Genomic DNA, 11426 nt, shown 5'->3' on the forward strand with positions numbered 1-11426 from the left:
CAAAAGTAGCTTGAGCAGTGAGTGGATTATGCCAAAAGGCTGTTCCCCAGGCTCTAGCCCTCCCCTGTGCAGCGAGGGATAAGGCAAGGCTGTCCTATCTCAGGTCAGCTATATAGTCTAGCCATCGAGCCCTTGCTGCACAGGCTGAGGGGTCAGCTCCGTGGTCTTTCACTGCCTGGGTCCTCGGATCTTGCTCAACCTCCTACTGTATCGGCCTATGCGGATAATGTTTGTATCTTCATCACCAGCCAGAGGGATGTTCAATATTTGCAGGACACCCTGTCCCTGTATGAAGGGGCCACATCTGCATGGGTGAATTGGGCAAAAAGTGAAGCTTTGTTGGTGGGACAGTGGAGGGATCAGGCAGTGCCCATTTTGCCTGGAGGTCTTGAGTGGGGGAAGGAGGGTCTGAAAGTGCTGGGGGTGTTCTTGGGCACAGAAGGTTTTCAGGCAAAGAACTGGGAGTGTATTAGGGAGAAGGTGTGCGCGAGGTTGTCTAAATGGAAATGGTTGCTACCCCAGTTGTCATATAGGGGACGAGTTCTGGTTGCCAATAACTTGGTTGCCTCGGCCCTTTGGCACAAGTTCAACGTTTTAACACCACCAAAAAGCCTGATAGAGGACATTCAGAGAGCCATCGTGGATTTCTTCTGGTCTGGCAAACACTGGGTCCGGGCAGCAGCCCTTTATCTGCCTGCGGCGGAAGGGGGACAGGGTCTGATAAACATCCAGTCTAAAATTGCTTCCTTTCGACTCCAGACTGCACAAAGACTCCTGTATACCTCTGGCCCAGGTTGGCTCTATACAGCTAGACTGCTGCTGAGGAGAGCTGGGCGCCTGGGCTATGACAAACAACTGTTCCTTCTACAACCTGAAGCTGTGGTTCTTGCTGGACTGACACCGTTTTACAGCTCTGTGTTGCAGGCATGGCAGATTTTCCAGCTTGTACGTACCACAGATGAGACACCAGGTATGTGGCTGTTTGAGGAGCCTTTGTTTTTTAACAACCTTCTAAAGACTCAGACATTACAGTCTCCCAGTCTGCGAGCTAGCCTCAGAGAGGCTGGCTGCACCAAACTGGGTCATCTGATGAAGATGACAGCAAGTTCTGTGGACACCCTGAGAGCGAGGACCAACATCACCTCTATCAGGCTCATCACCAGAGTGGTGGAGGAAGTCCATGCCGCCCTGCCACAATCTCTGAGAGCTTTTGCAGAGAACTGTGCTTTATGTGATCAGTGGTCTGAGAACAGTGAATACAGCTTCCCCTCTCTGCTCATTTACCCAGCAGTGAGGGAGTGGCAGGAGGGAGGTGGTCAGCTGCTGTCTTTTACAACCCCTCACCTGGACACTTTTAAGGATGTAAGGAAGAAAGCACTTTACCATGTCTGCGTGAAGGTGCTGAACCTGCACTCTTTGGCAGGGCTGAAGGAGTCGAGGTGGGCTGAATTTTTTGGCACAGACGTGTCCCCGAAAGGCAGCTGGCGGTCCCTGTACAAGCTGCCCGTTGAAAAGCGGACAGCAGACCTCCAGTGGAGGGTTGTACGTGGTGCAATAGCCACGAACAGATACAGAGCGCACCTGGATCCAGGGGTTGGGGAGGAGTGCACTTTCTGTACACAGACAGAGACTTTGTTTCATTTATTTGTACAGTGTCCCCGGCTGTCAGCATTGTTTGAGCTGTTAAAAAGATGGTTTCAGGGTTTCGGGGAGGTTTTTTCTTTCAGCTTGTTCATCTTTGGCCCAAAGCACAGTGCACGGAGGAAGAGTGCTCACACACTGATTAACTTCATATCTGGTTCTGCCAAGTTGGCCATTTGGTTGACGCGCAAGAACCAGGCGCAGGGTATCACCAGTGTGGAGCCAGTGCCGGTTCTGGAGGGCTTGTTAAAAGCCAGACTGAGAGTGGAACACGCCTATTATAGGATGACGGACAACATATTGACATTTCGTCAAATATGGGCTGTTGGCGGGGTTCTGTGCTCTGTGGGGGAGGATGAGGAGTTGATTGTAAATTTCTGATTGGACAGAGTTCTTTACTTGTTTTGATGGTGGTTGTTATTGTTGTTCATTAGGTCTGGCAATGGTTCAATAAAGGGATTTTGAAAACCAAAAACCTCCCCGTGAGCAAACCCAACACATAGGCAATCTTGGACCTGTCAGAACTGTAAGTAGGGAACACTAGGGAACACTGGAAAAGAAAAGACTTACAGTCACCTAAGGCTCCGTCATAACGTTCAGGGGCAGGAACGTACGGCTCACGGGGTTGCAATGTGCCCACTGGTACTGCTGGGGAGAGATTAAACACAGGTGGATTATTTGTTTGCAGCTGGTTCTCAACTCAAGCGAGACCGGAGGTAAGATTGGAGAGGGAGTCCACGATCTCCCGCAGCGTCTGGTCATGATGTCCAAGCATTATCCCTTGGGATGAAACAGCATGTCTCAGATTCATCACCGGTGAACCTGAGTCTGAGTTGGCTGGTTCCAACATGGCCAGATCATTCTGTTATGATTTGGTTTAAAGCCTGGACCCAAAAGCACGACTCAGGAAACAGGTACACAGTAAATAACAAGTCTTTAATGTTCAAATGTGCAGATTAGTGCAAGGGGGAGGGGTGGAGCGTGGTCCCAGGATCCCGACGTGGCGGTTCTGTGGCGCTGGCTTGGGGTCCGCTCTCCCCTGGTGGAGTGGAGGGCAGACGGCTCCATGAGATGGTGTTTCCTCTCTGGTTCTTCCGTGCTCAGCCTTATTTTTTTCTTCTTATTTATTTATTTATTTATTAGTGGCGTTTGGATTCGGTTACAGCAGACGGATGGCAATTTGAAATGGAATGAAGCCCACAGACGGCAGACAGTAGCTACAAAATGGTAGTGGAACGCGCCCCATCTGCCCACAGCACAATGCTCTTAAAGTGATGCCACTGAATGAAGCTATGCAATGACAGAAGTGCTTACTGTATATATTGCATTTTTTTTTCCCGCCATGGCAACTATGGGTGTTACAGAAAATCTGAGCAAGAATATTGTGTCAATATATTTGTGATGTTGTTGTTACTCTCACTATACTCTGGTCCATTTCTTCATGCTGGCTCTAAAAGAAGCCTTCTTTAAAATCACAGGTAGCACATTAATGGTTTACCATGTTATTAAAAGGGAAATTTCGGTTTATTTCAACCTGTCTCCTATCGTCCGAAATTTGTTTCAAGTGACTAGTGACATAAAAATAACAGTTAGCATGTTAGCCGTTAGCCTAGATACAGCTGGGGCGCATAGTAGCGTCAGACCTGTTAAAACGTAAGTGAACGGGCAACCTTCAAGTGCAAAGTTAGTCCACTAAACAAGCTTTTTTTCCACAAAGACCCCCTCATATCGTTAGGATAAATGTCAGAGAACATATAGAAAACGACATGTAAACATGTTGTCTTACCTTACCGGTGTGCTGCCATGTTTGTTTACCATTTAGCTCTGCTTTCCAAAGCGCGGCCGAAATATATCTTGCGAGCTCTAGATAAAGCCCAGCTGGATACTACTCCAGGTGGAGGTGTCTCGTCCTTGGTCACATCCAGACCTTGAAAATAAGGCCGCAACCGGTCCCATTCCTTGCAACAGAGGCATTCCTCTTCTGTGGGCACTGGGGCACAGCATTCACAGGTACACCACCAATCTCCAGAGCTACGCAGCCTTGCAGCAGCCATTCCTCCTCTCTCATCCTCTACCTGTTGCGCCTCTCTCTCTCTCCTCCTCCGTTCTTCAATTTCACAAAGCTCTTCGTCAATGTATTCTGGCTCAAATAAATAAGGGCGGCCATCAAACTCTGCAAAATCAAATTCCTCCTCCACAAAGTCGAAGTCTGGCAAAAAGTCAGCCATTATTCTATAAATCTTTCATAAAATAAATGAATGAACTTTTCAGGCTACTGTCCGGTTCTGCCTTCCAGCTGTTGCTGCTTGTTCTCGCGAGATTTCAGGCACGGTATGAGATCGCTGCTCGCGATATTTCGGCCACGCTTTGGAAAGCAGAGCTAAATGGTAAACAAACATGGCAGCACACTGGTAAGGTAAGACAACACGTTTACATGTCGTTTTCTATATGTTCTCTGACATTTATCCTAACGATATGAGGCGGTCTTTGTGGAAAAAAAGCTTGTTTAGTGGACTAACTTTGCACTTGAAGGTTGCCCGTTCACTTACGTTTTAACAGGTCTGACGCTACTATGCGCCCCGGCTGTATCTAGGCTAACGGCTAACATGCTAACTATTATTTTTATGTCACTAGTCACTTGAAACAAATTTCGGACGATAGGAGACAGGTTGAAATAAACCGAAATTTTCCTTTAATGAGTTCGTACAAACTGTGCATGAGAACAGCCTGTCACATTTCAGTGCAGTCCACCAGGAATGTGAGCTTGCGCATTGTGTTGTCACAACAGTTGAGCTAGGCTCGTCTCTTTCACTGGGCAACAATATTAATATTTTTCCTTGAGCCCTCTGCACTGGCACCTGTGCTGTGTGGCCTCTTTGAAATCAGTAAGGGCTGTTCCATAACTTCCTGTTGACGGTCCACTTCGGTGACTTAAAACAAGGCAAAGAGGTAAGACAAGGTAAAGAAAACAAGAGTGGAGACTGACATAGAGCAGAAACACTGGGTTCCAGTAAAAGTGATGAAGATGATGTGCAGAGTGAGGGAGGCGGGGCATCTGAGTCCAACAGAGACCGAGAGAAAAAGGAGGAGAGGAATTTCGAAAACGTAAGAGCTCATTTGGTTATATAACTCAGATTTGTTCAGGAAGCTGCCAGAGCTGCAGCTCTCTGAAGATGGAGGAGCTCTGCTTTCCACAACTGCTCAACACCTCCTGCAGAAAGCCCACCTCTCCTTGGGCCAACTTTGTGCTCCTTAACATTGTGCTGTACTTTATCTCTCTGCTCACTGTGGCTCTTAACCTCCTTGTCATCATCTCAGTCTCCCACTTCAGGCAAAGATTAACTTAATTTACTGATGTGAACAGCTTCTGTAGATTAGAAGAACTGTCTTTCAGTTGGTACTGAATAATGTTTCAGCTTGGACTTTTACATTAGACACATTTGACTTGTACTCTGTCTTGCTGACTGTTGACTGGTGATTTCAACACCAGATACTGCAGTAGTTGTCCACACTTAATTATATTATGATACAGATGTTGCAACCTTGGAAATGTATTTAAGACACATTTGACTTGTATTCTGCCCTTTTGCACAAACTTAACTGTGATTTTGACACCAGATATTGCAGTTAGATGTCCACATTTAACCATATTGAAACTGCAGATGTTGTCGATCAGAAAACATTTCATTATATCTGTTTTTTTTTACAACTGTTTCAGTCAATTAGATCTGAGGACCTGTTGGGTTTATGAGTTTTTCTTCTTTCTCTCCAGGCAGCTCCACACACCCACCAACATCCTCCTCCTCTCTCTGGCTGTCTCAGACTTTCTCGTGGGCCTCCTGGTGATACCAGGAGAAGTCCTGCTAAAAACAGCCTGCTGGTTTCTTGGTGACCTCATGTGTTTGCTCTATTATTATGTGTCCCTCATATTTAGTTCTACTTCCATAGGAAACATGGTGCTCATATCAGTCGACCGCTATGTGGCTATTTGTGACCCTCTGCATTACACCACCAGAGTCACTGTGAAAAGAGTTAAACTGTGTGTGTGTCTGTGTTGGCTCTGTGCTGTTTCTTACTGCAGTCTCTTGTTAAAGGATGACCTGACTCAACCAGGCAGGTATAATTCCTGCCATGGGGAGTGTGTGATTGTCATGAACCACACTGCAGGAGCTGTTGACCTTGTTGTAACCTTTATTGTTCCCATTTCTGTCATTGTCGTTCTGTACATGAGAGTATTTGTTGTGGCTGTGTCTCAGGCTCGTGCCATGCGCTCTCACATCACAGCTGTCACTCTCCAGCTTTCAGTGAATCCACAAACAAAGAAATCTGAGCTGAAAGCAGCCAGGACTCTTGGTGTTCTTGTAGCTGTGTTTCTAATATGTTTCTGCCCATTTTACTGTGTCGCTCTTGCAGGTGATGCCATGGTCAGTTCTCCATCTGCATCATTTGTGTTTTATCTGTTCTGTTTTAACTCATGTCTTAACCCCTTGATCTATGCCTTGTTTTATTCCTGGTTTAGAAAAGCAGTTAAACTCATTGTCAGTCTTCAGATTCTGCAGCCTGGCTCCTGTGAGACCAACATACTGTAGAGAGGCTGTGGAGTGACTGAAATGAGGCCTGCTCCACCAAGGTTTTGATTTGAAAATCACAAAAATTGAAGTAAAATCTCTGTATATATTACTGTATATAAGCAGTATATGATAAAATTGTGCATTGCTCTACCCGGTGTCAGTTTCATGTAAGGATTCCAACTTGCTGTGATCCGGAAATCTACAACAAATCTATGCATCACATGGGGACACCTAATGTTGGGATCTATGCCTCATCGAGGCAGCACCATTTTTTGGGACTTAAGCCAGAATTCCACTGGATGCATGTCCGTTGCAGAACGGCAGCGCTGGTTATCTGCTACGTACTCCGCCGTCCGTCAACACCCACCGGCTGCGTTTGCTGTGCGGAGTGGTGCAGCTCTGCTGGAAGACATCTCGGTGCACCTCCATGATTAGTATCTCCTCGTCCATGGTGTCAACAGGGTGAAATGATGTCTGAAAGCCTCTGACCTGATGACTTCAGGCCTGCCTCTGCCCATTATGTAGTTTTCAAGGTATAGTGCAGGGAAATATGATCCGCCGTGAACACTGTGTATTTTATTTTGAAAATTAACCGGATGTTTTATTTTGTTTCTGTGCACGACTTCCTGCCCCGCACGATCTGCTCTGTGCTGAATTGCTGCGTTGTGCTCCGGTGGCCGGCAAAAATAGAAGTCCTGCGTATCTGTTGCGGAGGGCTCCGGAGCGCCGCAGCTGAGACGGAGCTGGAATGCAGCACAGCTGCAGCCGGTGGAAACACACACATTGACAAGAATTAAATCCTATGGGCTCCGCTGCCGTGCCGGAGTGCAGACGCAACCAACATGCATCTGGTGGAAACTGGGGGTTAGCCTTTACATGTGCCTGACCTTGCAATAGATCTCCAATTAAGGTATAAAAACTGCTACTGGAAATAATTAATAATTATTAATGATAATTATCAATCATGTTAAATAATGTGTTCACTAAGCTATCAAGTGGAAACTTTGATTAATAACTAAGTTAATAACCATAACAAAAATTACAACAAAACACACAAATTCTAACAAACTAACTTTATGCAAGCAAGTGTGTGTATGTGTGTGTGTGTGTGTGTGTGTGTGTGTGTGTGTGAGTGTGAGTGAGTGAGTGAGTGAGAGAGATTTTTATTTTATCAATAAAAAATCAAAGTCAACATGACACAACCATCTTAAAACAGATGTAGAAAAAAACACAGGACAAACACCTAACCTCTCAGATCATTCTAGAGAGTGATTAAAAACCAGTGCCCCCTCAATCACACTACACAGAGCACATGTGAAGCACCACTGAGCCACAAACTCCTTTTCATAAGTGAATAAAATTTAAAATCAACTCTGATTCTGGCCTTCACCAAGGAAACAAACATTGACTGCAGCCCTTCATCCAAAACATTCTCTATCTGATTTTTCCTTGTCTTATAGATTGACAGTTTGGCCTGTCCCACCACAAAATTTAACAACTGCCACTTTCGTGTACTCTAACCTGCACCAAAAATAAAAGCAGTTCCAAACCAGATTACATTACATTTCATAAAAATAAATCAAGTCAAACAACACTTGGAGTCTGTGGCATTCTAAATAACAGTGAAAACAGTCCCTGGCAGAAAGGACACTGAGCACAGACACCGGGATTCATTTTGCACACAAAAGTGTTCATGGCCTATGCCCCCTGAAGAATTCGCCACTGCAGATCAGTGGACCTTTTGTTTAAAGGTGCTTTATAAAACACCCTCCGCACCGGTTTACACTCATCTTGTACATTTCGCCTCTCTCTCCACACAGTATCCTTTCTCCTGTCAGTCCAGTTTGGTCTATTCTGAGAACCAGCTCCAGAAAAGGGTCCCCCCATCAGGAAACTCTGTTCCATTAAAGTAGTCCCTGAACATGTCCAGTTCATCACTGGTTAGGATTTTGGTCCAGGCATTTAAAATGTCTCTGGTGTGACGACATGACTTGATGCCAAGAAGAGCAGCCACCGCTTCTGTGTTGTGAAAACTGGGACCTGCAGCCTCCACTTTGTGCTTCAGCTGAACTGCCCCAACTGAACACAAGCACTGTGTGAGGCCAGGTCTACTGTCCTTCTGAATGTCCAGCCTGGCCCCGTGGACTAGAGGCTCCTCCAGGAGCCAGAACAACGCCGCCGCAGGTTGCAGTCTTTCCCACTGAAACAAAGTCCAGGCTTTAAACAGTCCCTTATAGAAAGGAGGCAATTTACACAAACGAATCAAGTTACAATTCATTAAAAACAAAGAGGCATCTAAACCTAGACCTGCTGCTTTTCTCAAAATAACGTTTGTTACTGGCTTCCAGATCACATCATCATTTCCTGTGAGGTATCGTTGTATGAACTGTAACCTGAATGCTGCTGCTCTGCTCTTTAAATGTACTAACCCGTGCCCCCTTCATCTTTCGGCAGGTAAAGTACACTTTGATGCACCCAGTGTAAACGACCCCAAAAAAATTTCAACATGACAGACTGTACTTTTTTGCAAGAGGCCAGCAGGGGGTTCTATACATGCTAACCTGTGCCAGAGAGTTGATGCTACCAGATGGTTACGGATCAGCACTCTTCCTCTATAGGACATCTGAGGAAGCAACCACTTCCACTTAGCCAACTTTTTCTTGGTCCAAAGAAACCAGACCAACAACCAAACCCAATGAACCAGAGACGTCCAAAATATCTCTAATTAATGACACATTGTCAACAATGAATCTGCCAGGCACACAATAGGTCTGGGTCCAATGAATTACTTGGTCCATCACATTTTTCAGTCTATTGGACAGGGCTTTTGACACTATCTTGTAGTCCACACACAACAGCGAGACTGGACGCCAGTTCTTAATATCTTGGAGATCACCTTTCTTCAGTAATAGGGTCAAAACTGCTCTCCTGCAGCTCTGAGGCAGAGATGACTCCTCGAAACTCTCTGTGAAACCTTCAGAAAAGTCACCACCCAGCTCAGGCCAGAACTCTTTATAAAACTCTGGTGGGAGTCCATCAATTTCCGGGGCCTTCCCCCCCTGCATACCTTGTAACGCCATAAACAGCTCTTCAGTTGTCAGAGGACCCTCCAGCTCTTTGTTGCTCTCCTCTGCGACCCTGGGCAACCCATCACAGAAGGAGTCAAAAGCTGCCTGGTCTTCAATGTACTCAGTGGTGTACAGGTGAGAATAAAAATCCACGGCCCTCTGCCGGATCTCACTAGCGTCAGTCAGCAGCTGTCTTGTATTTGAACGCAGTGCATGGATAAATCTGCTCTGTCCATTTTTTTTTCCAAATTGAAGAAGAACTTGGAAGGTGAGTCCATCCCAGCAGCACTCTGAAAACGAGACCGGACCAATGCTCCCTGTGCTTTAGAGCCCAGCACAGCAGGTCAGCCAGTAAGGCTTTTTTGGATTTGAGGTCCTCAAAACAACCTCGATTTCCTGTGGACTCCGCAGAACCCTGCAGCTCCACTATACCAATCTCTAGATCTCTAATAGACTTGGTGATGTCATGAGAGACACTGAGAGTATATTGTTGACAAAGCTGCTTGATTTCCACTTGACCACAATCCCACCATTGCCTCAGTGAAGCAAAATCTGTTTTCCTATTTCTAAAACCTTTGCAAAAAACATTAAAAGGTTCCTTAAAATGTACATCTGAAAGCAGGGCAGTATTAAAATGCCAGTAAGCAGACTTGTGTTTTACATTGGCAATAAAAACACTACAAGACACCATAGAGTGATCAGAAAACCCTACAGGCAGTATTTGGCACTTTTTAAAAGTGCCAAAATGATGTTTAAAACAGTAAAGTCTATCTAATCTGCTCACAGAAATTAAATTCTCCCTACTGCTGACAAAGGTGTACTGTCGGTTTTTATCATGCATTTCTCTCCACACATCAGTCAAATTCTGTGTCTCCACCACTTGCCTCATCACATGTTTTGAAGCAGCATGAGGCTCTATGTGGTTTCTATCCAGCCGTTCATTCTCAGTCTCCTGCCAAGAATAAAAACTTTTCAGGCTCACAATTGCTCAAAACTGTACTGATTTCATTTAGGAAAACAACTCTTTCAGCTCCATTATTCGGTGCATAGACATTTATAAAAACAAGAGTAGAGTTTTCGTACTCTGTTCTAACGACCATCAGTCTGCCCTTTACTACTTCTTCCACCACATAAGACTTTGGTAGGAAGTTTTTAGAGAAAAGGAGAGCTACTCCTCCACTGACTGTACTTAGATGGCTAAGAACCACCTCTCCATCCCATTCCCTCTTCCAGTCAGTCTCATTTACACTGTTACTGTGTGTTTCCTGAACAAACATTACATTAATGCTCTTCAGTTTCATGAGTTCAAACAAACAAGATCTTTTCCTCACATCCCTTGCTCCATTTAAACTGAGCATGGAAACTCTAAATTCACTCATCAAAGCTGATGTGAGGAAAAACACACATAAAAACATCATTTTAAGCAAAGTGCAAGTTCGAGCCTCCACTCTCATTACTACTGAGTTGTCTTCTCACTTTCAAAACAATTTTCCTTAACCTAAAAAAATCCTGATCAGTCAGACATGATTCCTCTTTATTCCTCATATGGAATCTGGCTGAGTTGTAGAAACCCTCTATGTTAGGAAAATATTCCTCTAGTTTAACTCCCTTTATGTTTTTTGTCTCCTGAAGAAAAGATTTTATACTTTCAGCAGTGTAAGCCTTTCTTTCCTGACTACTAGTCATTTTAATAAGAGACACATCACTACTGTCAGACACACACTCTTCCTCGCTCTCACTGCTGTCTGACTGCACTTGTGTTTTACCTGTCTGCCTGTCTTTCTGTCTGTCCAACAACACTCTACTCCACCGTGCATCACTGTACACATTTTTATTTTTGTTCCTACATTTACGTGGAACAGGTGTTTTCATCATCCAAGCATCTTCAACCTGTTCACTCCATGCGTGCCCAGTCCCACCCGTCTCCTCCGCCTGCATCTCACCAAGCTCACCTGTCTTTTCTATCTGTGTCTCACCAAGTTCACCATTGCTCTTCACTTGTGTCTCACACACACAATTTACACTTGTTTCTTGCTCATCACCGACCTGACTTTCATCTTCAACACATTCTTTCTCACCATCTAGCTCCGTAACAGCCCCCCGCTGCTTGTCGGCACCAGGCCGCAGCTCAGCGGTGCGCTGCGCT

At 45.2% G+C, this 11426-nt stretch overlaps 1 protein-coding gene across 1 annotated transcript; it reads left to right on the forward strand.

Moving 5' to 3' along the window:
• Window positions 1–1095: 1095 nt before the first annotated feature.
• LOC144466773 (trace amine-associated receptor 13c-like) lies at window positions 1096–6230 on the forward strand. Its single transcript, XM_078174190.1, has 3 exons — window positions 1096–1542; window positions 4776–4972; window positions 5414–6230. Exons 1-3 carry the CDS (start codon window positions 1096–1098, stop codon window positions 6228–6230), a joined length of 1461 nt encoding a protein of 486 aa, XP_078030316.1.
• Window positions 6231–11426: the final 5196 nt, after the last annotated feature.

Source organism: Epinephelus lanceolatus, chromosome 14, assembly GCF_041903045.1.
Source record: "Epinephelus lanceolatus isolate andai-2023 chromosome 14, ASM4190304v1, whole genome shotgun sequence".
Lineage (NCBI taxonomy): Eukaryota > Metazoa > Chordata > Actinopteri > Perciformes > Serranidae > Epinephelus > Epinephelus lanceolatus.